This window comes from Lepisma saccharinum, chromosome 5 (assembly GCF_977018435.1).
Source record: "Lepisma saccharinum chromosome 5, izLepSacc3.1, whole genome shotgun sequence".
NCBI lineage: Eukaryota > Metazoa > Arthropoda > Insecta > Zygentoma > Lepismatidae > Lepisma > Lepisma saccharinum.
Window position 1 is genome coordinate 17,265,379 of NC_139233.1, and position 26,445 is coordinate 17,291,823.

Genomic DNA, 26,445 nt, shown 5'->3' on the forward strand with positions numbered 1-26,445 from the left:
TGTTAGCAATTCACTTGCTTATATGATGTATATTTAAAGTACTACTTACATCATTATTGTCATCATCATCGTCGTCATTGTTTACATTCCCAAGTTTTCTACTCTTCCCCTTGTCTGGCTCAGACCTGTTAAAAATAAAAATAATTATTATCTCCACCATGCAAGAGTATGTTAATAGAAAAGGCAATAATTCTGAGTTGACATACATAACATAATAGTTTTTCTTGTATGTACGCATTGCTTGCATTACAGAATTATTTTCTTGTAGTTTACGGTTATCACAAGCATAAGAAAACGTTTCAGGAGAACACACGCTCCTTTCATCAGACATTTATTTTCATTTTGACTAAAGATACAGTTATAACAATGGTTAGTAATTTTTTAAACAAAAAGATTCCCTTATATAATGGATGTTGTCAATGTTACATTGTTGTAATATAGTAACTTAACTGTGAAAAAAGCAGTCTGTTTTATTTTTATTTGAGATTTTTTAAAATTATGAATCCCAAATATCATCAGGTAATTCAAATTCATCATTGTTTTCACAAAGTCTCTTGATGTTTTCTGTTACATTAAATTTTAAAGATGGTGTCTTATTCCATTTGTGAAAAAGAAAACTCCATACTGGATCTATGTTACCATTTTCATTATTTAATTTATTCCAGTGTTCTTCTGCAATGAACGAAGCTTCCCAGACATTCAACTCTGTGTTTCCCGTTAATCTTTTTAAAACCCTTCTCTTTTTAATCAAATGTTTCTCTTCGATGATATGAGTTGACAAACCTGTTCTTGGGTTTAGATTTATAATGTCCAAATCATGTTCGTGCCATCTTATTGCCATTTTCCTTGCTGTTTGTCCCACATAATCCTTTGAACATGAACAACTTATATTATATATTCCTGTGGTTTCCACATCTGGTAGAGAGTTTCTCATTTTGAATTCATTAAATGTACATTCCAAACTTCTTGGTGATTTAAAAACAATTTTGAAATCAAAACTTCTAAAAAAATTTTGCAATTTCATGTGAGAATCCCTTGTGGAATGGAATGCACACAAATTTCTTTTCAACAGATTTTTCATCTTTGTCTGTATAACTTTTTTCCTTTAGTTTTCTTGCGACTTGTTTTTTGATTTGGTTTATTCTGTTAGTGTGAAAGCATTTTCTTTTGCTATATTAAAAAGCCTTTCTTCTTCATTTTTTATATCCTCATTATTATAACATAGTCATTGTGCTCTCAGGAAAAAATTAAACATATGTTATCCATTGTTATACACGAATGTTCTCAATTGGCATGGATGTATTTTTCACCAGCTAATTTTTTTCTATGGACTGATGTTTGAATTGTTGAGTCAGTTGTCTTAATTTGCAGATCAAGGAAAGAAATTACATTGTTATTCATGGGTTCGCAAGTGAATTTTATGCGACGATGTGATTCATTTAACAATTTAAATACGTCCATGATGGTGTTCTCATTTTTAGCAATAATTAGCACATCATCTACATATCTGATGTAGAGTTTGATATCCGCACCAATCGCATTAACAATTGGAGATTCTATGTAATGAAGGAAAATGCTGGAGATGATTCCGGATACTGGGTTTCCCATTGATAGACCATTACTTTGCTGATAGATTTTGCCATCAAATATAAAGTAATTGTAATTTGCTCATACAGTAAACCATCGAACCATTTCCAATGATTCTACTGGGTTAACCTTCATCTCAATAAGCCATCTGTGTAATGCATCTGTGGCACCTTCTATTGGGACACTAGGATATAAATTTTCAACATCAAAACTTGCAATACGATACTCATTATTCCAAACAATATTTTTTAGTTTCTGTTTCACTTCATATGCATTTTTAACACTGAATGGTGTTTGTTGTTTAATTATACCAAGTCTTTCAACTAAATATTTGGATAGTTTGTATGCAGGATGTGTGAAAGTTGCAATGATGGGTCGTATTGGAGTTCCCGGTTTGTGAGTTTTTGGTAGTCCAAAGGCAATCGTTAGGGTTGAATTATTGACAATGAGTTTTTTCTTCATTTCTCTTGGTATCGTGATACTGCTTTCAATTACTTTCTTTACCTCATTTATTATTTTATTTATAGGGTTTCGAGAAGTTTCTGTGAAATTGTTTACTTTGAAACATTCTTCCATTTTTTCTTTATAGTCCTTAATTCGGATAAGGACAGGTTTATTTTCCTTGTCCGATTTTATTAAGAAAATGTTGTTTTCTTTCAACCAGATCTTGAAACCATGAACTTTTTTCCCCAACCTTATATCCTCTTTCTCCCGTTCTGTGTATTTTGGACCTCTGTTATTTCTTCTGTTGTATTCAAAACTTAACCGTTCATGTGTGAGACTTCGTAATTTTCTCTTTTCCTCCTCATCATCTAAGAAATTCAGTGCTTTTTCTATTGAAATCACAAAATCTTCCTTGTGTATATAAGCACTACCAACTGAAAATTTCATTCCGAATTGAAAAATTTGTATATACTCATCAGGTACCTCAATATCCGTAAGATTTATAAATAATCTGTTTTCTTATGCTTGTAATAACCGTAAACTACAAGAAAATAATACATAACATATACAAGGTGGTTATAATTAAAGTGACGGTGTTCAGAGTGGTACAGCACGGGCTGTAATGAGAGTAGCAGTCTGAAACTTCGTAGATATGATAATGAAGCAATGCGCTCGCGAATTATGCAAAAAAAATAAAATAGTTCCAATTCTCGCCACCAGGGTAAAAAATGGCGCTGTAAGCAGTCAAAACGTGGAATTTTCCGTAACTCTGACGTCAAAGTCGGTGACATTGCCTAACCATTGTGTGAGCTCCCTGGTTGTTGTTGGTGACGCTTGTTGCTTTTTTTTCCTTTAGTGATGTGAATGTTCGCCGAACATTAAAAGTTTGATTTTTCCCGTGTAAAAAGCAATGGCTATTGCGAAGAAAGACCGTGCACTGCTAGTGAAGTTGTTTTACCAGAATGGGAGCAATAGTAACGCTGCACTGCGGAAATATCGCCAACAGAAAGGGCTGAGAAGAGGGCCCATGTCAATTAATGGGCTGAAGAAGATGATGAAGAAATTCGAGGAAACAGGTGAATTGGGTGTTGCACCAGGGAGAGGAAGGCGGCCCATCCCCGTGGAAGTTGTGGACGAAGTTGCTGTAGCTGTAGCTGACCGTGCAGCACATGCCTCAACTTCTGCAACCAGTGCTAGAGCTGTGGCACGTGAATTGTCACTCCCCTGGTCAACAGTTCGCAAGGTATTGCGGTGCATTTTACACTGGTATCCCTACAAGATTCAAATTGTGCACCAATTGAAACCCCAAGATATTCCACAACGCCGTGAGTTTGCCCATCGGTTTTTGGCACGCATGGAAGTGGATGACACGTGGCCGGGGAATATTCTGTGGACTGACGAGGCGCATTTTACTCTGGTCGGTACAGTGAATACTCAGAACTGTCGCATATGGGGTTCCACTCGTCCACATGTTGTGCAGGAACAACCATTGCACTCAGTTTACGTGACTGCGTGGTGTGGGTTCACTAGCTCCTTCATTCTTGGTCCGTTTTTTTTTTTGAGGAGATGACAACTCGAGGGCCTGTTAGGTGTACAGTGACATCTGCACGTTATAGGGACCTCCTTGTGCAACACGTGATTCCAGCTTTGCAAGAACGGAACTGTGAACACACCACCATTTTCATGCAAGATGGGGCAACACCACATGTCGCTCGCCACGTGAAAGATTTGCTGCGAGAAACCTTCACTAATGACCGCATCATCTCTAGGCAGTTTCCAGATGATTGGCCTTCCAGATCCCCCGACCTTAATCCATGTGACTTCTGGCTGTGGGGATATTTAAAAGATCGTGTCTATCAGGGACATGTCCGGTCTCTGCCTGATCTGAAGGCTAGCATACAACGACATGTCGCTCAGATTTCACTAGACATGCTGCGAGCAACCGTCGACCATGCCGTGTTACGAATGCAGCATGTTGCTGAATTGGGAGGCCATATTGAACAGTTCTTGTAACCATAGTTCCTAATAAACATGCCAGAGCCATTGTTCTCATGTGTTTGATCTTTCCTGCCTTTTTCCTGTAACTATACCACGTTTTGACTGCTTACAGCGCCATTTTTTACCCTGGTGGCGAGAATTGGAACTATTTTTATTTTTTTTGCCTAATTCGCGAGCGCATTGCTTCATTAGCATATCTACGAAGTTTCAGACTGCTACTCTCATTACAGCCCGTGCTGTACCACTCTGAACACCGTCACTTTAATTATAACCACCTGGTATAACAAATACAAAATAAATAGTAAACACACAGCAGATACTGAAATAATTTAAAATTTTCATGGATGTGAATGGTAAAAGAAACAATGGTGGAAAAGGAAGTGATGAGAATGTAAAGAATAAATACAGTAGGAAATTGAGTAAAGTGAATACTCCTAACGGCATGGAATCGCAGCCAATGGGCAGTCAAGTGAGGCTGTTGGTCTTACATCATCCATAAGGGCAGCATGACTGCACATGAAATCAGCTGACCATGGTTTTTTTTTTTTTTTAATGCATGATTCTCTTACTCCAGTTATTCTTTACCTTATTCTCTGTAAGGTATGTGTAACATATAGATGCATTTTCCGAAATCTCATCTTTACATTGATGTACGATACATATCACAATTTTGTTTCATAACTGTTATCACATTGGATAAAGCTACCCCTTCTGATGAAAAAATCAATGGCTTTGGATAGGCTGCTTTGTTTGGATTCAAATCATGTTCTGTCGTCTGCTGTGACGTCACCTCTAATATGATCCATTAAAATATTTAGTCAATCAACAATGCTAGGAAAATACATTGCCTGTGTTTCAAAATATTGGAGAAGATGTTTCTACAATGCTAATACTTGCTACTGATCAGGGGCGATTCCTCCATGTAGGAAGTGAGGAACTTCCTACAGTTCATTTGTATTTATTTTGAATTCTCTACCATTTAGGAGTTTAATGCGTGTTATAAAATTATGAGTGCAATGTATGTACAATTGACTAGGTTAGCTACTGTTAAGAGTTGACTACTCTCGCTCCCTCCACCAGCAGCCCAAAGAGAATGGTTACAGGGTTGCTGCCGCTCGCTGAGGAACATCGGCGGGCATCCTACAGACAGATGAGTGAGGAGTGGAAGGGGCAGTGAAGGGAGAGGTTGGAAGTTGCAAAGATCGGTGAGGGCTGAGGAACCAGCAAGTTTTTTCTCAATCAGCGATGCCAACTCCAGCAAAATGGTACTACAGCCCCTGGCCATATTATTAGTCGCACCGCAATTTTCATTTGAAATTAAAAGAGTTTTGAAGGGGAAACTTGTACAAAATTGACCATTAGTTATCTGAAAAGTTTCCTGTACGTTATTTGAACTCTGGCAAATAGCCTATGAGTAATACGTACAAATGCACTTTCTTGCACAACATTGATAACAATAATAATAATAGTAATAATAATACAAAGTAATGTAATTTGACACAGTGGACACTTCACTTTTAACAGTTCTCTTACTTTTCACATTAAAAATGTTGCAATAGGGTTCTTTGTGGCTGAACTTTTGATTATTGTAATGATCAATATGAAAAGAGGAGGTACTGTTGTTGTTGTTACAAACAATACAATACCGTAAACACCAAACGTCAATGTTGTTGAACGAACATCCTGCAGTTCAATTCAAGCTGAGTTGAGAGGAGGATGTCTTGCGAATAAGTGAATCGTATTTGTGTTAAATTTTGCAGTGATATTGTGTTTGTACACCGTCATTATATTTTAAAAATTTAATTATTAACATTAGGGAGTCATGGTAAAAAAAAGTGACGACACCGAGAAAGATTGCTGAAATTAAGACAGTAATAAAGACTAAAATGTTCTCTAATCGAGAGATTTCTCGAAGATCTGATGTGTCTGAAGCATCTGTGAGGTGAATAAAGAAGAGAATTGAATATGGTGGAGAGTGTGAGCCACAAGGGAAAGACAGATGTGGGCGTAAAACAATTTTTACTCCAATATCCTTACGTTGTTTGAAGAACATTTGCCTCACGAATAGATTTGCGAGTACAAAGGAACTTAAAGATAAACTTAAAAAGAGTGGTGTTGGTGCATTTGAAAGAACAGTAAGGCGTAGGCTCTCTGATATGAACCTGAAGGCACTCAGACCTGCTAAGAAGCCAAAATTAACCCCTGCTAGGATTCGTAAACGTTTTTGTTGGGCAAAAGCTCACAAAGAAAAAGATTTGAACTTTTGTAGGTCTACTTGCTTTAGTGACGAGTACACGTTTGAAATCTTGGGGAATAAATCTATGTTTGTGAGAAAACATCCAGGTGAAAAATACAATCCTGGTTGTGTTGTGCAGACTGTCAAACATCCAATAAAAGTTACCCTTTGGTCAGTCATTAGTGGCAAAGGTACAGGACATCTGTATTTAGTTCAAGGAACAATGAGGCAAGAACAGTATAGGGAAGTGCTTAGAAGAAAGTTGCTACCTCAAGTAAGAGAGTGGTTACCAAATGGAGAACCGTTTGTATTCATGCAGGATGGAGCCTCCATATGACCAACACCATCCTCATATGAAGGAGACAGTACGAGCATGCATTGATAGTATACCAAGATGATTCCAAGTACTGATAAAGGCCAAAGGTGGCTCAACCAAATGTTAAAATTGACTTCCAGTCATATGTATTGTATAGCTAATATTCAAGAAACACAGTAAGAAATTATATTTGTAATTATTAATGTATCAAGTAATTGATGTTTTTTTGTTAAGGTTCACGTGTAGTCAATGAAATTTTTCATGTAATAAAATAAAGAATAAAAAATGGAAAATAACTAAAAATTTAGATGAGATAATAACATATCCTTAAAATTTTGCATAAAATTTGGAGGGGCGTCTAATAATTTGGCCAGGGGCTGTAAACCAAGCAGAGTTTGATCTTTGTTGACACTTAGCACCCTGCTTTTGGCATAATGGTAAAATCTAGCATAATCTGCAAAAGCAATATGTTTTCAGGAAATAGAAATAAAATTATGTCCAAATCTTATTTCTACTTCACCAGCGGACATCTTTCAAACAAAAGGGAGTATGCCGATCCAGCAGCAAGCTTTTTCAGGGTTCCTACACAAAATCATGCAATTTTTTCCAGGGCATTTCCAGGACTTTTCAAGGATTTTCTACAATTGCTCCAGGACAAGTGTACAAAGTAACGATGCAAAATACACATCATTACATATTTTCTTTTATTAAGACAAAAAGTTTTAAGTTTTCTTAATGCAGGCTCCCAACTCCCCTACACCTGCACCTTTCCACACATTTCATTTCTTAGTATAATGAAGGTTATTTAATTTTTACAATAATACAAAAAATACAAAGGTAGAAAAAATAAACACAAGTATATATAAGTTTATAAAAAATTACCATCTTGTATTACAAATAAACAAGAATAATATCTTTAGAAAACTTGGAATATTTAGGATAGCAAACCCTTTTTTTTTAAACCATTATTATTATCATCATATTTTCTACCTCTGAACGATACAAAATAATACAAAAACTTATTATACTTCAATCACAAAAATAAAACTTAGCACAAAACTATGACTACAGTAAACAGCAACGTGACATAGGTAAATAAACGACTGTCATGACACTGACCTGTTTTAAATGAAAACTTATTTTAATTCATACAAATAAAACGGGGCAAAGGAATTTCCAGGACAACCTCCAAAATTCCAGGTACAGCTTGGAAAAATGTGAAATTTCATAACATTTCCAGGCCTGGAAGGAATATTTTAAAATTTCAGGTTTTCGAGGATGCGTAGGAACCCTGTTTTTCATAACCATGCCACAATCCATCCTCTATAGTTTCTTCATCCAGCCTGATTTAGTTTGTCAGGAAATTTTATGGTAGGAAATCGGTAGAAAGTTGGGGGTAAACAATTTTCTCAAACCTTTTTAAGTTCTATGTTGAACCCATGTCGTTTGTTGCACCATTTTAAACAATTTTGGGAGAGAATTTACACTATTACATAACTGTTAAGAATAAGTAAGGCAAGTTCAAAACTCTAGAAAAGTAGATGCAGAATTACAATTATCCGAAAAAATAATTAATAATAAATCCTAGCACAATTTAGAAACATTTAGCATAATCTTGAAGTTTAAGCAGCACTTTTTGTTAGCGTCAATCCACACGACGACAGGGAAGGGGAAAAATCAAAATTCTTGCTAAATCTGAATATAATCAATGTTATTTTCATTGGTTTTTATAGGTTCACATTTAAATATTTCATAGTTCAAAGTGAGGAACAAGGGCACCTTGCTCTACTTTGTGCATGAGCCTGCAGCTATTCTAATTGCAAAGGATAGTACAAGTGATATGTGTGACTGTAATTGAATGCATTTTTCAAACCTTCCTCGGTTTACCATAACTTGTTCCTACACTCCGAGAAAGCCACGAGTTGCCACTGCTACTGATGTATAATATTCTATAATGTAAATTAACATTATATCTAACTCATGAACAAAGATGAGGAAATTCCGGATATTGTTTGAGCTATCATAAAATTCGCTGGAGCCAAAAATTCATAAGGGTGTTTTTTTTTTATTAATAATACAAGAATAAATAAACACAATATTTCTTAAGAAAATTAATTGGTTGCATTCTTACCCTTTAACTCCTGGCTTCACCTTGGGATCATCTCTGGATTCCTTAGTTTTAGTTTCTTCACTTTTGGAAGTTTTCTGTAATAATAATAATAATACCAGCAAAATGTTTATAACAGCATAATTTACATTCACAACAATATACTTAACCCCTTCCCTGTGTTTGGCATAATATTATGCCCTTGGTCACTATAGCTTATTCTGTGTTGGGCGTAATATTACGCCCGCGAACATCTCTGACTGAAGTAACCTGTGTTGAACAGAATAATACGTATTTTGTTGGTGAAACATATGTTTTGCTATTGAAGAACAAAGACCTTTTATTTAGTCACGATTTTCAGTGCAGACAAAGAAGAAGGAGAAAAAGAAGAAGTAGTAGTTCAGAGGAAAGTAAACTGTTTTTGTATTTTATGCTGACAAAGTGCAAACGTGAGTTCATTTGTGTGCCACGTTTAGTCAGTTGCTTTATGTACATTTTTTTTGGTGTTGTGTTATTTGAACTGTTGGTGATATATTGTTGGTTTTGGTGTGTAAAATGGCAAAGAGGAAACGAAACCTTGACAACTTCAAAATTATGGATTATTGGTTTGAGTTTGAGTTGCTGTTTTAAGTCCACTTTAGGCACAGTAAGGCTAATCCAGACTGGACCTACAGTTTAAAGTGGGATCCGAACCACTTGTGCCTCCACCGGGTATCGAACCCGGGACCCCTCGATTACAAGGCGACGACGCTACCACTGCACCATGGGGGAGGCCAGAAATTATGGATTATCTTGTGAGCTCAAGTGACAGTTAATCAGAAGATTCCATATCGTCTGTTTCTGATTCAGAAGTGATGGAAGTGATAATGGGCAGTATAATGCAAATGGAACAACGTGAACATGATGACATTTAGCAGTGTTGCCAGAATATTTTTCTAATACTGGTGTCAAGGTTCAAGTTACAGATAAAGACAATGCTCTTGAACTGCTGCAACCTTTTTTATTCTGATGATCTTGTGGATCTTATTGTTCAGGAGACGAACAGATTTGCCGATCAAATAATGTTACAGAAAAGCGGGACATTGAAGATGAGAAGTCGACTACATGAATGGAACAACACAAATCCTGAAGAAATGTGCTTATTCTTAGCAATATTGATTGTTCAGGGCATAGTGTGGAAACCTGAACTAACAATGTATTATAGCAGAAAGTATATATTGGAAACACCAGTTTTTAGGCACATTATTCCATACAACAAATTGATTTTGATAAATAAGTTTCTCCACTTTGTTGACAATTCAAAACCCCCACGATGATGTTCATAGAAAATTGTGGAAAATAAAACCAGTAATAGATTCAATTGTACTGAAATTCAATTCTGTTTACATCCCGGAGCGGGAAGTATCTGTAGATGAAAGTTTGATGTTGTGGAAAGGAAGGTTATCATGGACTCAGTATATTCCTATCAAGAGAAGTAGGCTTGGAATTAAAAGTACATACTTTTTGAGGCTTTATCAGGATATGTTTGGAACATCACATGTACACAGGCAAAGATACCAAATTAGATGGTGGTAATTATTACCATGTAATGCGTGTAGTTCTTAAAATTGCAAAAAACCTTTGGGTCTTGGACATTGTATTTACACTGACAACTTTTACACAACACCTGAATTAGCTCTGGTTTTGAAATCTATGCAGACAGTGTTGGAACTGTGAAGAAAGGAAGGAAAGGAATTACCCCTGAAGTTGAAAAAGGAAAAACTAAAGAAAGGGGAAAAGAATGTGGTATATGAAGCAACTGGTAAAATTATGATGATGAAATGGGAGGATAAATGCGAAGTGCGTATACTCAGCACTACTCATGAAGTCACAGAAGTACCTGTTATGAGGAAAGGTAAGGAGATATTTATACCATCTGTAATAGATTATTACAATCGGCATGTGAGTGGTGTAGATAAGTTTGACCAAATTTTATCAGCGTACCCTGTTTAAAGAAAAAGACTGAAAAAGTTTTACAAAAAGTAGTTTCTACACTTGTTGAATCTTTGTGTATTCAATGCTCATGTTGTACACAAAAAGCTAGGCAGCAAGAAAACAATGTTTCAATCCCGAATTGACTTGGTACACAATATTATTGAAACTAACCTACAAAACGGCAACCAACAGAGATTTGGCCATCCAAGTTCTAACCCAAATCCAATGAGGCTGACCGAAAGACACTTCCCTGCCTATGTGCCAGCAACCGAAAAGAAGAATGCTTCAAGAAAGTGTAAAGTTTGCTCAGACAGAGGATCAAGAAAGGAAACCCGTTATCAGTGTAACGACTGTTGCTCCATGTTTCATGGACTACCATACGAAGAAGGACTATGCATAAACAAGCTGTTATGAAGGTACGTGTAGAACATAAATGATATATAATATGTAATATGTAATATATGACATATGATTTAGTATAGTGTGAAAATGAATCTTACATTCTGAATATTGTATTGGTTTCAGGAAATGTTGCAGTGTAACATTGTGAATAAAAGTGTTCAAGTTCAGATTGTTTTTCCTAAGTTCGAGTATCTAATAGTATTGTCAAACAGGATTGCGAAATATTTTTCTCCTCATCCCTATTGAAGATATTGCAATGAAACTTGGCGGATGCATTACGTATAGACCATACTATTTTTCAAGGATTATTATAATCGGGTACCTATATCCAGGGTCGATCCAGAGGGCCTCAAAGTTACAAAAAGGGATTTTCGGAGGGAAATTTCCTGAATTATTCCCGATTTCCCTTTTACTCATACTTGATGTACACATGTGCGTGGTACCATTTGAAAGCCTGTTCTATTCTGAAGAGAAAGACGTATGGACCATGATACTCGGATGAATTGTGCTGAAGCAGTAGTTACTTAAAAATATTACTACGCAAACTCAGAAAAAAAATACACAGAACGGGAAAGCATTTTGTCAGAAATTACACAGGGAAGGGGTTAATTGTTGCAACCTAGTACTTCAAACAAGAAGTATACTGCCTTGGAAAAAGGAACTGTGAATTTTGACACCCAATTAACAAAACCAGGATATATGAATTATACCTTCATATTAATAAAAGTAACAACAAACAACAGCCTTTTTTATAAAAATATTGAATCAATGAAATTGTTGCCACTTAGTGCGTACAAACAAGTACTTCTTTTACTTACTGATATTTCATCTGGAGAAATCCGGGGAATAGGTGTGAACAAGTCTGTAAGTGTAGATATTAAACCAGAACTAGGTTGACTGAAAAAAGAATGTAAAATAATAATTAAAATTACAGAAAAAATATGAGTAAACAATTATATTGGTACAGGGAACATGGCAGTTACAATGATATATTAAAAAAATAGACTGATCTGCTTTAATCAGCAGGAAAACATAATAAATTAGGTCACAAAAATAAATTAAATCAAATTTATAGTTAAACTTTGATTGAATGAATGAATGGGTTGCTTTATTTTACTTCGCTTCTTGTGCCACTTTCGGCTAATTTGCAAAGATGAGGATGAGTGATGATATGATGAAATTGATGAATGTACACTCACAAACATCCATGCCCAGGCCAGGATTCGAACCTGGGATGTGCTAACTACTCTGCCACGGGGACCGGCTAAACTGCATGGCTAATTCAATAGTAATTAGCATAGGTGAAACTGAAAACAAAGCTTCTCAATACACATACAATCATAGGAACTGAAATTTACCATTTAATTAAAACCTTTTGTCACTTTTGTTACACAAGATTTGAGTGAAATTAAGCAGCATAAAGGCTTTTGTTTAGTCTGATCATCCTTGAAATTATGCAAAATATACAATTTGCAATCTACCACTGGTATCGGCCAATACTGGTATCAGGATAGGCTCAGATCTAACAAATGTTTATATTTAACATTGCCATTCTCATGCCATGATATTGAAGATTCTTACTTTACATCTTCTACAGTAGTCTTTCCTTTGCTTGGATGTGTTGGTTTCTTAGGATCTTCTACGTAATGCCCCTTCTGCTCTGGTTTATCTTCTCTGCCAGGTGATTTCTCCTGCTTTGATTTAGGAGGTATCTGAAAGAGCAAGAAGCAATATTGTATTCCAAGAACTTCCAGACCGTGGAAGCAAGTTTACATTCCCATTCCCTTCACAGCACTATACTTAGCACACACATATCCCCAGTCCCACCTGTAAAAAAAATGCATTACAATTAGGGTGGAGCCAATATGCATGCCAATATTCTTACTGATTCCCACACACAATGATGATAGAAAATTGTAACAATTTGAAGTTCAAACTATTATTAATATTTTTGTGTAAGTATTTTACTACAATTATATGCATCAATTTACCAGAGTATATGATAAAACATTCATGTATCTAATAAATAATTAGAATACCTGCAGTGTGAAAACATTTACTTTCTCTCACAATACTGGTGTGAAATAAATTAATACTTTGAATAATTTCCAGGATAATTAATCTCTGCAAAAGTGCCATGTGGCATTTTTTTTACAGACTCCAGGAAACACCAAAATACCACAAAAATATTGGAAGTATCAGACAATAAATTCCCACTGATACTTTCCAATACTGATGCATCGACACGGTATTGGCTCATCCTGATTACATTTTCCTGTCCAATGAATCTCAAAGTGGGTACCACCGCTAGAGCACTTCTCTAGAACACAGCTGAGCAGCAACGTCAGATGAGAACAGAATGGTTACTGTGCAGCACAAGATTTTGCGCTCGCGAGTTCATTAGTCCGAGTCTCATGAGTCTGCGCCTACAGTGTACCAAGCATTTCATCTTTGTTTCAACATTGAACCTCCAACAAAGAAATGTATTTGTCACTAGATATGCCAATTTGATCAAACAGGCTGACTGTGTAAAGGGGCAAGTAAAGGCAAAAGTCCAGGCTGACCGTTCGTCTAGATGTTACCCTGTGGCCGTAGGGAGTCACATTGAACATTTATGAACTTTATTGTGTGTTTAATCAAATGTAATTAGAAACTTTAGGACCTCCTATTTTGAATGTTATGTAGATCATTCACCTGTGATGTATAGTTCAGGAAATACAGACGGACAAAATTGATGCCATCTGTGATTATTACATTCACTCTTCATCTTAAATGTGTTCAACATGTTTAGATAGTCAACAACAAATTCTACGTGAAAGTTTTAAAGAGATAATGTGTGCAGCAAGATGCCTAAATTGTGAACAATACCAGATTTGGAAGTTGCACCATGATGAAAAGGCAAGGCCACTTGTAACTCCTTACCTTCAAATTTCTGAAGAAACATGAGACACCTCCTTACTCTCCAGACTTGAACCCAGCACTTTCTTTTTTGTTTTGTTTGTTTCCATTCATAAAGGGTTTCAACCTTGAAAGGGCGTTCTTTTCAAATCACAGAGGAGATTGAACAAAATGTATGCCATCATGCAAAAAAGCATTTCAAGAAACTTTCTACAAATGAAAAAATGTTGGGCACTACTTTGAAGGTGACAACTGCAAAAAAATTGTATAATAAAGTTTGATAATAGCAATTCAATCTTTGTTTCTTTTTTTACCTTAGCTCATAAAATTGTGTCAAAACAGCAGGAGAACATGAAAAAGAATTTTAACCATTACACATGAAAAGTATTCCATATTTATTAATAGTCCTATCTTTATAGGCAAGATAAAAGAAGCTATGGTAAGTTATTAATGGTTTATGTTTTTCATATTGACCATATAGATTTTATGTACCTAATATTAACTCACCTCTGTAATATTTTCAGCTGACGGAACAAATAAACTTGTCATGGCAGATGGCAGCCATTCAGGATCCGAGCGACTATAATGAAGAAACATAAAAAAATTATTAATCAATACAAAGTATCTATCCAGTTATACAAGATATGTGAAAAAATACTTAAACAAATTTATTATTACTACTTCATTTAATTTGGAAACTAATAGTACAAACATAAATGTGATTTATGGTGGAACTACCTTCCACTCCATAGCAAGTTCAGTACACGAAAATGGCTACGAAGTTTCATTAGTTGTTCAACATTCCTTCCTTTCCAGTGGTTCAATTTTATGGTGGATACAAATGGCAGATCCTCCAGCTACCGGCATTGTGATAAAATAGCAGTGGTCAGAGAAACATTGAACATCAATAAATATCTACGGACCACTGAAAGTGTCACTCCATGGAATCTTAAAACATGTTTGAGTTCCAGTTATGGAAGTTACCTCATAAAACTTCGGGACATGAATTTTACATACAATGCTTTGGGATTCCTTGGGCAGGAATGAGGATGAGCTGACACCCATGCAGATTTACGTTTTGGCTGAAGTAAGTGGTATCAGTATTGGAATATATCAGTGGGAATTTATATACTGATACCAGCTGATACGTTCGTGGCATTTTGACTTTGATTGATTAAATTGCTTTATTTTACTTCACTTTTGTGCCATTTTTGGCTAATTTCAGAAGATGGGGATGAGTGATGACATGGTGAGATTAATGAATGGACATTCACAAATATCCATGCCCAGGCTGGGATTCGAACTCGGGACCCCTGGCATCATAGAGCAATGTGATGTGGCATTTTGGTGTTTTGTAGGGTTGCAAAAATATGTGACACTTTCGCAGAAAGTAATTATCCCTGGAATTATTCGAAATTCAGAGCATTAATTTATTCTACATCAGTATTGTTAGAAAAAGTGCATTTTGTTATTATATAAAGGTGTCGTAGTGGGAGCACCAGTCTTTTTGTATTCCTTCATTGAAGAATTATGTCGGCTGTGATGCAAACCATGTGACCTCTTTAACCTGAATGAAGGTTAGCATGGAAGGATTTCAGATACAGAAACACATAAAAATTACTTGGTGCTAAGTCTGGGGTGTAGAGGTGTCTATGGAGTGGAGATTCTACACATCATCAACAAAGACAATGCAACATTGAGGTCACAATGGTACGCCTGCATGCTGATACGTTAATTATTTGGCAAGACATAGACTCCATTTGCAACATTAAAATGATACGAGAATTAGTTTAAATTTTTTTTTCTTTCTTTCTTTTTCATGGCAGGTTTGAAAAACACACACCTGAAGAGTCAGAGTGGTCATATGAGGCTTCAACTGTTAAAGAAACAGTATCTCATTCAGATTACAAGCCAATCAATATCTACAGTTCCGTAGGAGTAATTTATTTCACGAATTAAATCACATGCACTGCATAAAAATGTACAGGAAGATCAAAGAATGTGATATAGTAGTGGAAATATCTAATGTTTGTAGATACACAATTTTCTAATGATGCTCAAATTAGTTATTTCCAATCTCTTGCCTCCGGAAGCTTTTTGAATTGTTATTACAGATTAATGTTACCTCCTCCCTCGAGAAGATGCAGGCTCACTATTTCCACCAGATGGTACATTTTCCGATGTCAGATAGGGAACTCTTTGCTGGGTAGACTCTTCTCTATTCCCGTGAGGCTCCTTTGACCCCGACTTAGGCTCGTCAGATTTGGTAAGACTCTGAATAAAATTTTACCATAGATTTAGAGCAGATAAATTTCATGCAAAGAAAAAAAATACACTACTGGTGAGATTGATTGATTAGTTGAATTGGTGTTTTAAGTCCACTTTATGCACAAAAAGATTAATTGGGACTGGACCTACAGTTTAAAGTCGGACCCGAACCATTGTGTCATGCACCTCCACTGGGTATCGAACCCGGCACCCCTTGTTTACAAGGTGACGGCACTACCACTATACCATCGGGGAGGCCACACTACTGGTGAGATTAAACAATAGATTAAAATTAATAAGTATAATGCACACCTGGTGGAAGCACAAGTGGTTCGGATCCCACATTAAACTCTAGGTCATCCCGATTAGCCATACTGTGTGCATTTAAAACACCAACTCAACCCAAACCAAACCAAAGTACAATGCTTAATGAATTAGTTGTAGTGTTAGAATTATGATGATCCAGATCGGTAGCAGAGTGTGTTAAGGTGAAAAGTGACAGTTTCACCAGGTGATCATTTATTTCAATATCATCGGAATGGGCAATGCTACTAAAAATAATCCCATCTATACAAGAGAGTATGAATTTCTCCCCATGTTGCAAGTGAAAGTGGTTTCTCCAGTTGATTATTAAGCTTGACACAAAGTTTGAAAAATATGATGAATAAGTATTTTCAGAATTCCATGCATTCCTTATGGAGGTAAAACAGCAACACAACTTCAAGTTTTGGCTAATCAAATCGAAGTTTCAACCTTTCCCACCACAAACCAAATCTTCAACCTGTTTTATTTCCTTTCGTGTGTTTTTCTACATCGTGAAGTTTGATATTTCCAAGACAACAACTGAAGTAATGCTCTCATAAGCGTAATGCTAAGTTTTCTTCCCCTCCTACAACCATCCAGCACACACACCTCTCTTTCTCCAGGTCACTGCGTGGAAAGGTCGATTGGGGGGGGGGGGCGGTTTAGGGTATTTCCTTTGAAACTGTTCCTCCTGGCCTTTGGCCAGCATACAATCCACAACTTAGTTCCCTGAGTCAAGATCCAGCTTGGGTTTTTGTAAGTGTCCCTTCATTAATTTCATCTATTCATAACTTATTCTCAATATTGCAATTAGCCGAAGTGGCAGGAAAGAAACATAAAATAACAAAAACACAGAATAATGATAACACCCATTCTAGGTTAGCTATACTCTGTCGCTGGTTTCTGTGGAGCAAGGTCACACATAATGGAAGAGAAGAGGAGAAAAGCAAGTAGGTGGAGCAAAGCACTGTGAGGTGCTGCGAATGGCTGGTAGCTGTACACACTTTCCCTGTCACGAGTCCATTGGCCGAGCCTTCTGGAATCACCACTTGCGCAGAGACTTGTTTTTGTTTGCTCACTCCAAAGATTCCCAGGACAGAGTATAGGCTACCTGTGAAGCCTGAAGTCTGAAAACTAAAATACGAAATAAAAATCGATTAGAAATTAGTAGAGGCACATATTTTTGGTAAATAAAAGAGCAAAATTTCGGTACAAAAACAGAGTCAATTTTGGGTTCAAAAGTGTGTTATAGCGGTGAAAAAGCGGTATATAAAATGACATTTTGGTTTTAAAAATCCTAAATTTGATATAAAAACTGCACTATTACACAAATTAAACATATCTCTTGTAATAGCACATTAAATCATTACCAGAATATCAAGTTTATTTCTGTATAAAGGACTTCATTTTTGCTTCTCAAATATTTGTAGCAAACTTAATCAATTTTCCGTGAATTGCATAACTCACAGGATAATACAGACTTCAGAAAATGTCGCGTCGGTATATAAACTGTAAATTTCATGTTTAAGAGCCTATTTGCATTTTGCAGTTCATTTCGCATCATTTCGTGACAAAACAGGGTAGGAAAATGAACCTCACACCTTTCAGAAACATGAAAAATTAACATTACAATGTGTTATTTCACATTTCGTGTTTTCATCAAAAACGAAATATGCATGCCTCTAGAAATTAGACACCAAACTTCTGGTATTAGCTTATACTGATATATCCTCACTGGTATCAAGTCTGCTGGAATACTGATTTATCTGCCCTAACCCTAATAAGAGTACTAAATGTATTCATATGGAGTTGAAAATTGGATTTCACATACCTCTGGTATATGCTCACACGTTGGCTGAAATAGACTGGTAACAGCTGATGGCAGCCATCCTAAATCAGAAAAGCTGAAAAGAGAAAATAGCACAAGTGTATTATGAATACATAATATAAAGGTTCTTGTTTCCTCATGATATACAACATGTTGTAATTTACAATGTCTATTGTTGCAACAGTGGTTGCATCTACACGAGGACAATTAAAGCAGAGGATCTTTAAAAATTAATTGGTTCAAAAAGAAATGTAATGTGCAAATAACTTCCATTTTGTTTCATGAATACTAATACGAGAGTGATTCAAAAAGTACATTAACAAGAGCTATCATGGACAAACTTTATTCCACAGGCAGATATACTGATACACAGTAGCATGGCACTGATACACATTACTTTTCAACATAGTCACCATGTTTGCCCAAACATTTCTTCCAAAGATACACCAAGGCATGAATGCCGGCATAGAAGAAAGAACGTCAAATCCCTGAAGCCACGTCATGATGGGTTGCTGAACTTCCATATCACTTGTGAATTGACTACCACCCAGGTGGTTCTTCAATAAAGATAAGAAAATTATTGGGTGCCAGGTTGGGGCTATAGGAAGGATGGCTCAGTACCTCCCACCAGAAGTGCAGTAACAATTCATGCATGCTGTTGGCTGAGTGTGGTTGGACATTGTGCAGGAACACAGCACCTGTTGAGAGAAGTCCAGTTGCCCATGAACGATCTTGTGCACACTGCCCACTGAGACGTTGAGTTCCTTAGCAATATCACTAAGTCGAATGTAACGATCGCCCTGAATCAGACCTTCAATACGGCACAAATTGTCATCTGTAGTGGGCGTACTTGACCAACCAGACTGTTGCTCATCTTGCACATCTATCCTGCTGTTATCGAACTCAGTGCAACAAACTCACATGTGTTTCCATGACATTACATTAGCACTGTACACTTCAACCAGTTGACAATGAATTTCTGCTGCTGAGCTGCCTTTTGGATGCAAAAACCTGATCACACTATGCACTTCCATGATTGACCATGTTTCCGTGAGCACAGCCATCTTCCAACTGATATAGCAAGGCTCTGCCATCTAACAGCTGTGATAAAGCTGTGCTCTTCTGTAGCGAGCCTGGTGGGAAGCTCGAAGATAACCGTGATACCTCATTTCCTTACGTTTTGATTCACCCTCTTATTATATAACTACATTTCATTTCAGACTAACAGCACATCCAGTCTTATTACAAGTGGTGACATTATACAAAATTTTCCTGTTTGTACCATCATACCAAATGGACCAAAGATAAAACCAGTATAATGAACAGTTAGGCTGATTTCATCTAAGATCATACAGTTGCTGTCAACTTACAATCACGGATTTTGCTGAAAAAATTATATGTTAAATAACCACATGATACACGTTCAAAAATAACATATTTTTCTTTTCTGTTGATTTGTTACAGTGTTACAAGCTCACAAAGAAAGACACTATTTGATTAAAAATGTTACGCAAGGAAAATAATGCAATATTCAAACCACTATAAATCAAAAACCAAAAATGAAAGCTTGTTCAAAGTACTTCCAAAACCTTATTAAGGAACATATCTCTTCAACTCTAAAATAAAGAACAAAAACATGAAAATTTGACATTCTTTTCAGTTGAATTCTTTTTTTTTTTTTTAAGTGGAGATCAACTGGACATGAGTTTTGCTGAGATAATAGAATATGAGAACTGGACTAACTATTTTCAATGCCATTTCTGCACTAACTTCTAACGTTAAGTAGAAAATTCTTTGTAAAAAATGAAAAAATCCACTTTGACCTTTTCTTTTAGAAATTATTTTATCAAAAACACCCATATTAAAATTTCTGAAAATTGTATAATATAGTCTTTGGTTACTGTACTAGCAGGAGGTGCAATTAGACCGGACAATATTTTTGTGTGAAACCAGGGAGAATTTTTTAAAAAAATTGTGCTCCAATCAATATAACTTATATTGTATAATTCCACATGTAATGATCCAAGATTTTTCCAGCCTCCTCAATTTGGGGTAACGGAGTTGCAAGATTTTTTTTTTTTCAAAATCTTCAATTTTGAAGAGTTTATCGAAAAAAGGAGGACCCAAGCATATCTTACCCAAGGTATTGCAAGCACCTCATATATTTAACAATTCTCGAACATATTTATTATAGTATAGCATATAGCATGGAAACTACTAGTCTGGTAGTAAAAATAGTAATCAACGAAATGAAAGAGCATTTAATTATGAAGAAAATTATTTTTGGATCATTACATACGGAATTATACAGCAGAATTTATAGCGATTATCAAAAATGTCTGAAAACATTAAAATCACCGGATGCGACAAGTCAAAAATGGCTGACAGATCTATACGCAAGCCTGAAATGTCGATTTTAACACTTCAAGGATATAGAAATAAGTAATTAATTTCTTTTAAAATTATAATGCGACAAAGGTTGTACAAAATGGTATGGAATTGTCACGAGCCGGAAAAAAAATGCTGTATAATCAAAAACAGGACAAGAGGTCACCGGGGGAGTCTTGATCGAGAGAGCAAAGCGCAAAGTGTGTTTGTTGCTCCTTCGATGGACCGACAAAGAGCCACGTCGTGGCTCAGCCAAGGAACCTCGAAAGAAATCAGGTACAGTGGTGGCATGGACTTATTTTAAGTAGTTTCTCACCACCACACACAATTGCGTTTCTAGCAAGCGAGAATGCATGCATGCATGTAAAAAATGTTGTCAACAATATGTTTGATGCCCTACAGGTTTCCTGATAAGCATCAGTCAGAAACAGTGTTGGCAGTGTAACATATTTGCAGTAAAAGCACAAAACATTATGGAACTTCGAGGACATTTTTTTAAAAAATCATCCTGGTTACACACAAAAATCTTGCCCAGTCTGATTGCACTTCCTGCTAGTACAGAAACCAAAGACTATATTGTAAAATTTTCAGAAATTTTGAGATGGGCTTTTTTGAAAATATATTTCTGAAAAAAGGTCAAAATGGATTTTTTCCTTTTTTACAATAAATTTTCTACATAACATTAGAAGTTAGTGCAGAAATGGCATTGAAAATAGTTAGTCCAGTTCCCATATTCTATTATCCCAGCAAAACTCGTTCTGTTGTTCTCCACTTGAAAAAAAAAAGAATTGAACTGGAAAAATGTCAAATTTTCATATTTTCATTCTTTATTTTAGAGTTGAAGAAGGTTTCGTAAATATGTTCCTTAATAAGGTATTGGAAGTACTTTGAACAAGCTTTCAAATAAAGGAAACCTTAAATCTTTACCATTTTTGGTTTTTAATTTATAGTGGTTTGAATATTGCATTATTTTCCTTACGTAAATTATTTTGATCAAATAGTGTATTTTTCATAAGCTTGTAACACTGTAACAAATCAACAGAAATGAAAAATATTTTATTTTTGGATGTGTATCATGTGGTCCTTTATCATATATTTTTTTCAGCTGATTTAGAAATTCGAAGACGACACATTTATTACTTACCTGTATGATTTGATGAAGTGTGTGCTCATTCAGATCCACATTTAAGCTGAATATATTAAATAGTGGATAAAATGTATTTCCAGCACAAAGTGTATGCCAAAATCTTGTGTCACGTTACGTAACTTTAGATGATAATAAACAAGTTCTGATGTAAATTTTAAAAAACAAACTATTCTATAGTTAATACAGATATACAAAAATCAATTTTCTAATGATCTAAAATCAAATGGCAAATGTTCCATGAGGAACCTGAATAGTTCATTCATTTTCTTAATTAGTCCAATTTGCCCAAGAAAAAAAAACTGTGTAATTTGAAATTTACTTTACAAAATCATGGTTGAAAATAATAATAACATAATAATCACATCGTTATTGGTGGTCTACTTCAATTTACTACTGAAGCAATGACACGTTTATTGCTTAGTATTGGATGGTAAATTTTTCTCTTATTTCACATTATGGTTGCAATATATTTGGAAAATTTTATTGGAACACTTGTATTAAATTCATTTCTATTAACTAACATATAATAAATTAATACATTAAAATGTTAGTGGTTTGATTGATTGATTGAGCTGGTGTTAAGCCCACTTTATGCACAGTGAGGCTAATCGGGATTGGACCTACAGTTTAAAGTGGGATCCAAACCACTACGTGCCTCCACCTGGTATCAAACCCGGGACACCTTGATTACAAATAGCTCTTACTTTTCATCAGATTGCTCTTCTGAGCTTGCCTTCAACTTAGAAAGTTTGATGTCTTCACCAGGTGGTCTTGACTTATGTTCAGATCCATCAGCTTTTGGAAGAACCTGTTGAAATTTAGAGCATTTAGAGAAACATTTTACATTATCATGGGATTTAAGTAAAGAATGTAATCCATAGGCTCCAATTGTATCAGAATCATAATTACATACCTCCCATTAAAAAGAAATAATGCCATGGGACGCGATCAAAATTTTGAAAGTAAGAAATATATCAGAATCGGTTTAAATATTAATCATATTAATATTTTACAATTGCTGATACTGGTTCCAATATGCTATTTGCAGCTGGTATTCTTAATCCAGAAATCTGATTCGTCATGTCCTTACCATGATTATCAAAACAAAAAAATTCTAGTAGAATTATGTTATATTAACTACAATGGAATGAATATAAATATTAACCATTACAAGTATTTTAACCTTGAGCGGACAGAAGTCTCTCCGGATGAGAACTATTCACGCTTTTCAAACTTGCTGTAATGTACCAAAAAAAACTGTAGCTCAAGAACTAATCGTAGTACATGTAATCGGTTTCGTTTATTTTCGTAATGACAGGGGTTTTAGCAGAAGTGAAATTCTTTCAGGCCACAATAGACCAAAATGAACGAAAGATGTAGTATATAGCAGTGATACATTCCTAAAACCATGCATTGTTGGTTTGAAAATATGCTGATACTTCTTAAGGAAAAAAATAATAATGTATGAGAAAAGCAGTGTTGTCACCTTACAGAAGAAATTAACTTCTAACATCGGCCCTATGGATGCTAGATGGACTAAATTTGCAGGGAAAGCATGACAAAAGACCACTCATTGAGGACACGTAATGTCCGACCCCAAATTTTGAAAGAAAAAAACAAACAAAAAAAACCAATATATTCAACATTTTAGAAAATCTTAATTTTCAGGAAATTTTGAAAACTGAACATTTCCTGATGGACCCCTAATTATTACAATGTGAACACGGTTCTTTCAATCTTTTGTTACATTATTACATGTAAAAGAAAAATATATCAGCAAAAGGTGGTAGTTAATTTGTAAGATATCCCATAATGTGGCAAGGGGAAAAATTGACATTTTGAAATTGTGCTTTTTAATAATAGTAACAATGGATATATTATTTGGTCACTCTAGTATGTTGTACTTTCATATGTATATAAATGAACAAAAAGACAAAACTGATCTATCATCTGTAGTTTTCAAAAAATGACATGTTATAATTGCTGCCACATAGAGATGGTTTTGATCAAGACCAGCCATAATTTGGGTGCTTTTGATCTAAACCAACAGTCTGCTAAAGATTAAATAACTTTAAATTGTTACCGTATTAAAGTAATGATATCGATATTAAGGAGAATCAGTACAAGTATCAGTATTCATATGTTTATCAGTTTTGAGTTGGATCAGCTTCATCCAAATTTATTTATTTTACAATTCCTCTGATACAATAGAAGTCATTTTGAACTAGACAAACAACAGTATGTAACAGCAAGTCAACCAAAGACAAAGAAAACATACTGGCATAGTGTGTTATGAGAGTTTTATGCAATTAAAAACATGCATTAACAGGCATTAATAAACTAGTCCATCTAATAAGCAGATGATGATTTGTAGCATAAGCATGATCTTACCCATACTATATTCATGCAAGTAAGAGCCTTTTTATTCAATTTCATTATTTGATGCTCTTTAAGATATTCTTGACTCACCTCTGCCTCTTGAGCTGGTTTGCCTGGTGGAGATACGAAGGCGTGTGCAATGACAGATGGTAGCCAATTTGAATCATGTGGAACCGGACTGAAAAAGAAGAGAAAAAATATTGAGAAAATGAACAGATTTAATAAGAAAATATCAAGTTACAAATTACGAAAGAATTAACAAGAATAATTGGAAAGAAACAAACAAGATATCATCCATTAGAAATTTTGTTCTATCAAGTCCGAAATTACATAAATAAGCTCAAGTGCAACTTCCTGAAAGATCCAGGCTTGAGAAGATTTCAGAAAAAAAAAATGTTTTGCTTGAAATGAACCAGTCCACATCTGGGTGCAAAACTAACTCTCTCGCCTTCTTAAACCCGAAGATTTAAGGCTGCAGCAATACAAGCCTATCCTGGGAAAGACCAATCCAATCCTTTCCATCCTTACAGATTTCCTTTAGGTCCATCTCAACGTTATCCCTCCATCTTCGTCTTGGCCTTCCTACAAGTCTCTTACCATCAGGTTTCCCAACAAGAATCCTGTAAACTCTTCTTTCCTCTTCCTTTCCAAACCACATGGTCTGCCATCTAAGCCATCTTGATCTGGGTGTAACACACTTACTTCTTATGCAATTCTGTACAATGCATGGGTCACACATGTGATATGAAGCATATTCAGGAAGAGTCCTTTCAATGCTGGAGCAGGATTCTTCATATAGGGAGCTGCATCACTGATAAAAAGTAATTTGCTTCAGAGTTGGAACACATGCACTGTAAAAATGAACACGAGGAACAAAGAATGTGGGAAAGATATTATATTGTTTGTAGATAAACAATTTTCTACTAACATTCCAATTAGTTATTTCCAAACCCTTGTCTTCAGAAGTTGCAGGGGCCATCTAGAAAATAAGTTCAGTTTGCCAATTAACAAAACACGAAATGTAGTGGAACAAAAAACTTTGTTGCAGACTGAAGTAGATACCTCGAACTAATTTTCAACACTGTTGCCACCACTGTTCAGACACTTATCATAACAAGATACCATGTTTTGTATCGCCGAATCGTAGAACGATACCGATGTGATGATAACCAAGTGGTAACAGCCTGTTGGAAAATGCACTGAAAGTGCAGACGGTGAATAGTCTGTTCCCTTTAATCTTCTCTTCCACAGCACAGACCAATTCATCAGCCACCACAGATGGTCACCCACTGCATTCCTCATCAAGCACATTGTCCCACCCTCAGCTAAACTGTCAAACCCATCCCTGTACCATAGAGGCACTCAAGATCTATTTCTCATACACCTCACCAATCTGATGGTGGATTTAAGCTGCTGGCACATTCCTTCTATTCAAATATCGGACGTTGACCACACTTCATATGTGGCAGGCGTCTCGATTTTCTTGTACATTATCGCAACCTACTACAAAGACTCTGCACTGCCATCTTTCCTCCAACTGATGCCTGTGCCTTGCCAATGGGTCAAACCACTCAGCGTGCATATGCACTCTCACAATCCCAGTGCTGCTGCAGCATAAATTGCAAACGGATCTTACATTTTGGACATGTTATATATTTGGAATTGTTATTACATCTAAATCTTACCTCCTCTCTCGAGACGATGCAGGCTCCTTTCCCCCTCCTTTCCCATGATGCTCCATTGTCCTCGGCTTACACTCACACTCTTCATCTGGATGCTCTGGCTTAGGCTTATCAGATTTGGTAGCAGGCTGAATAAAATTTGACTAGTGTTAAAGTGATAACTTTGGTGAGCTTAAACAATAAGATTAAAATGAATCAGAATGGCAGTTTAGTACAGCAAATAACCCTACTTTTTCACCAACATAATTTTCAAATACAATGCTTAACCATGAACTAGTTGTAGTGTTTGAATGAAGATGAGCTGGCTTGGTGGCAGCGTATGAAGTGGTTGACTTCAAATTTCAGCACCAAGTTCCTAAATTTGAGTCTCAGCTGGTTGTGGGTTTTCTTTGTCGTAATTGGCCAACTAGCAGAAAAATGATACAGAATGATGACAATGCCTTGTTACTGATGTTCAAAAATTATAACTATTACAAATTGTTCAAAAT

The 26,445-nt window shown here is 35.7% G+C and overlaps 1 protein-coding gene across 3 annotated transcripts in view; it reads right to left on the bottom strand.

The window, feature by feature from the left end:
- LOC145987679 (uncharacterized) overlaps positions 1-26,445 on the bottom strand; it is a 119,846-nt gene that overhangs the window by 20,811 nt on the left and 72,590 nt on the right. For all 3 annotated transcript variants that reach the window (XM_083122216.1, XM_083122218.1, XM_083122217.1), the window contains 10 exons: positions 25,961-26,085; positions 24,366-24,453; positions 22,601-22,704; positions 18,365-18,437; positions 16,088-16,236; positions 14,470-14,542; positions 12,646-12,776; positions 11,883-11,961; positions 8,713-8,786; positions 50-125 (listed from right to left, as the gene is read on the bottom strand). In XM_083122216.1, coding sequence (XP_082978342.1) covers positions 50-125; positions 8,713-8,786; positions 11,883-11,961; positions 12,646-12,776; positions 14,470-14,542; positions 16,088-16,236; positions 18,365-18,437; positions 22,601-22,704; positions 24,366-24,453; positions 25,961-26,085 — 972 coding nt within the window. The remainder of the gene's footprint in view (positions 1-49; positions 126-8,712; positions 8,787-11,882; positions 11,962-12,645; positions 12,777-14,469; positions 14,543-16,087; positions 16,237-18,364; positions 18,438-22,600; positions 22,705-24,365; positions 24,454-25,960; positions 26,086-26,445) is intronic.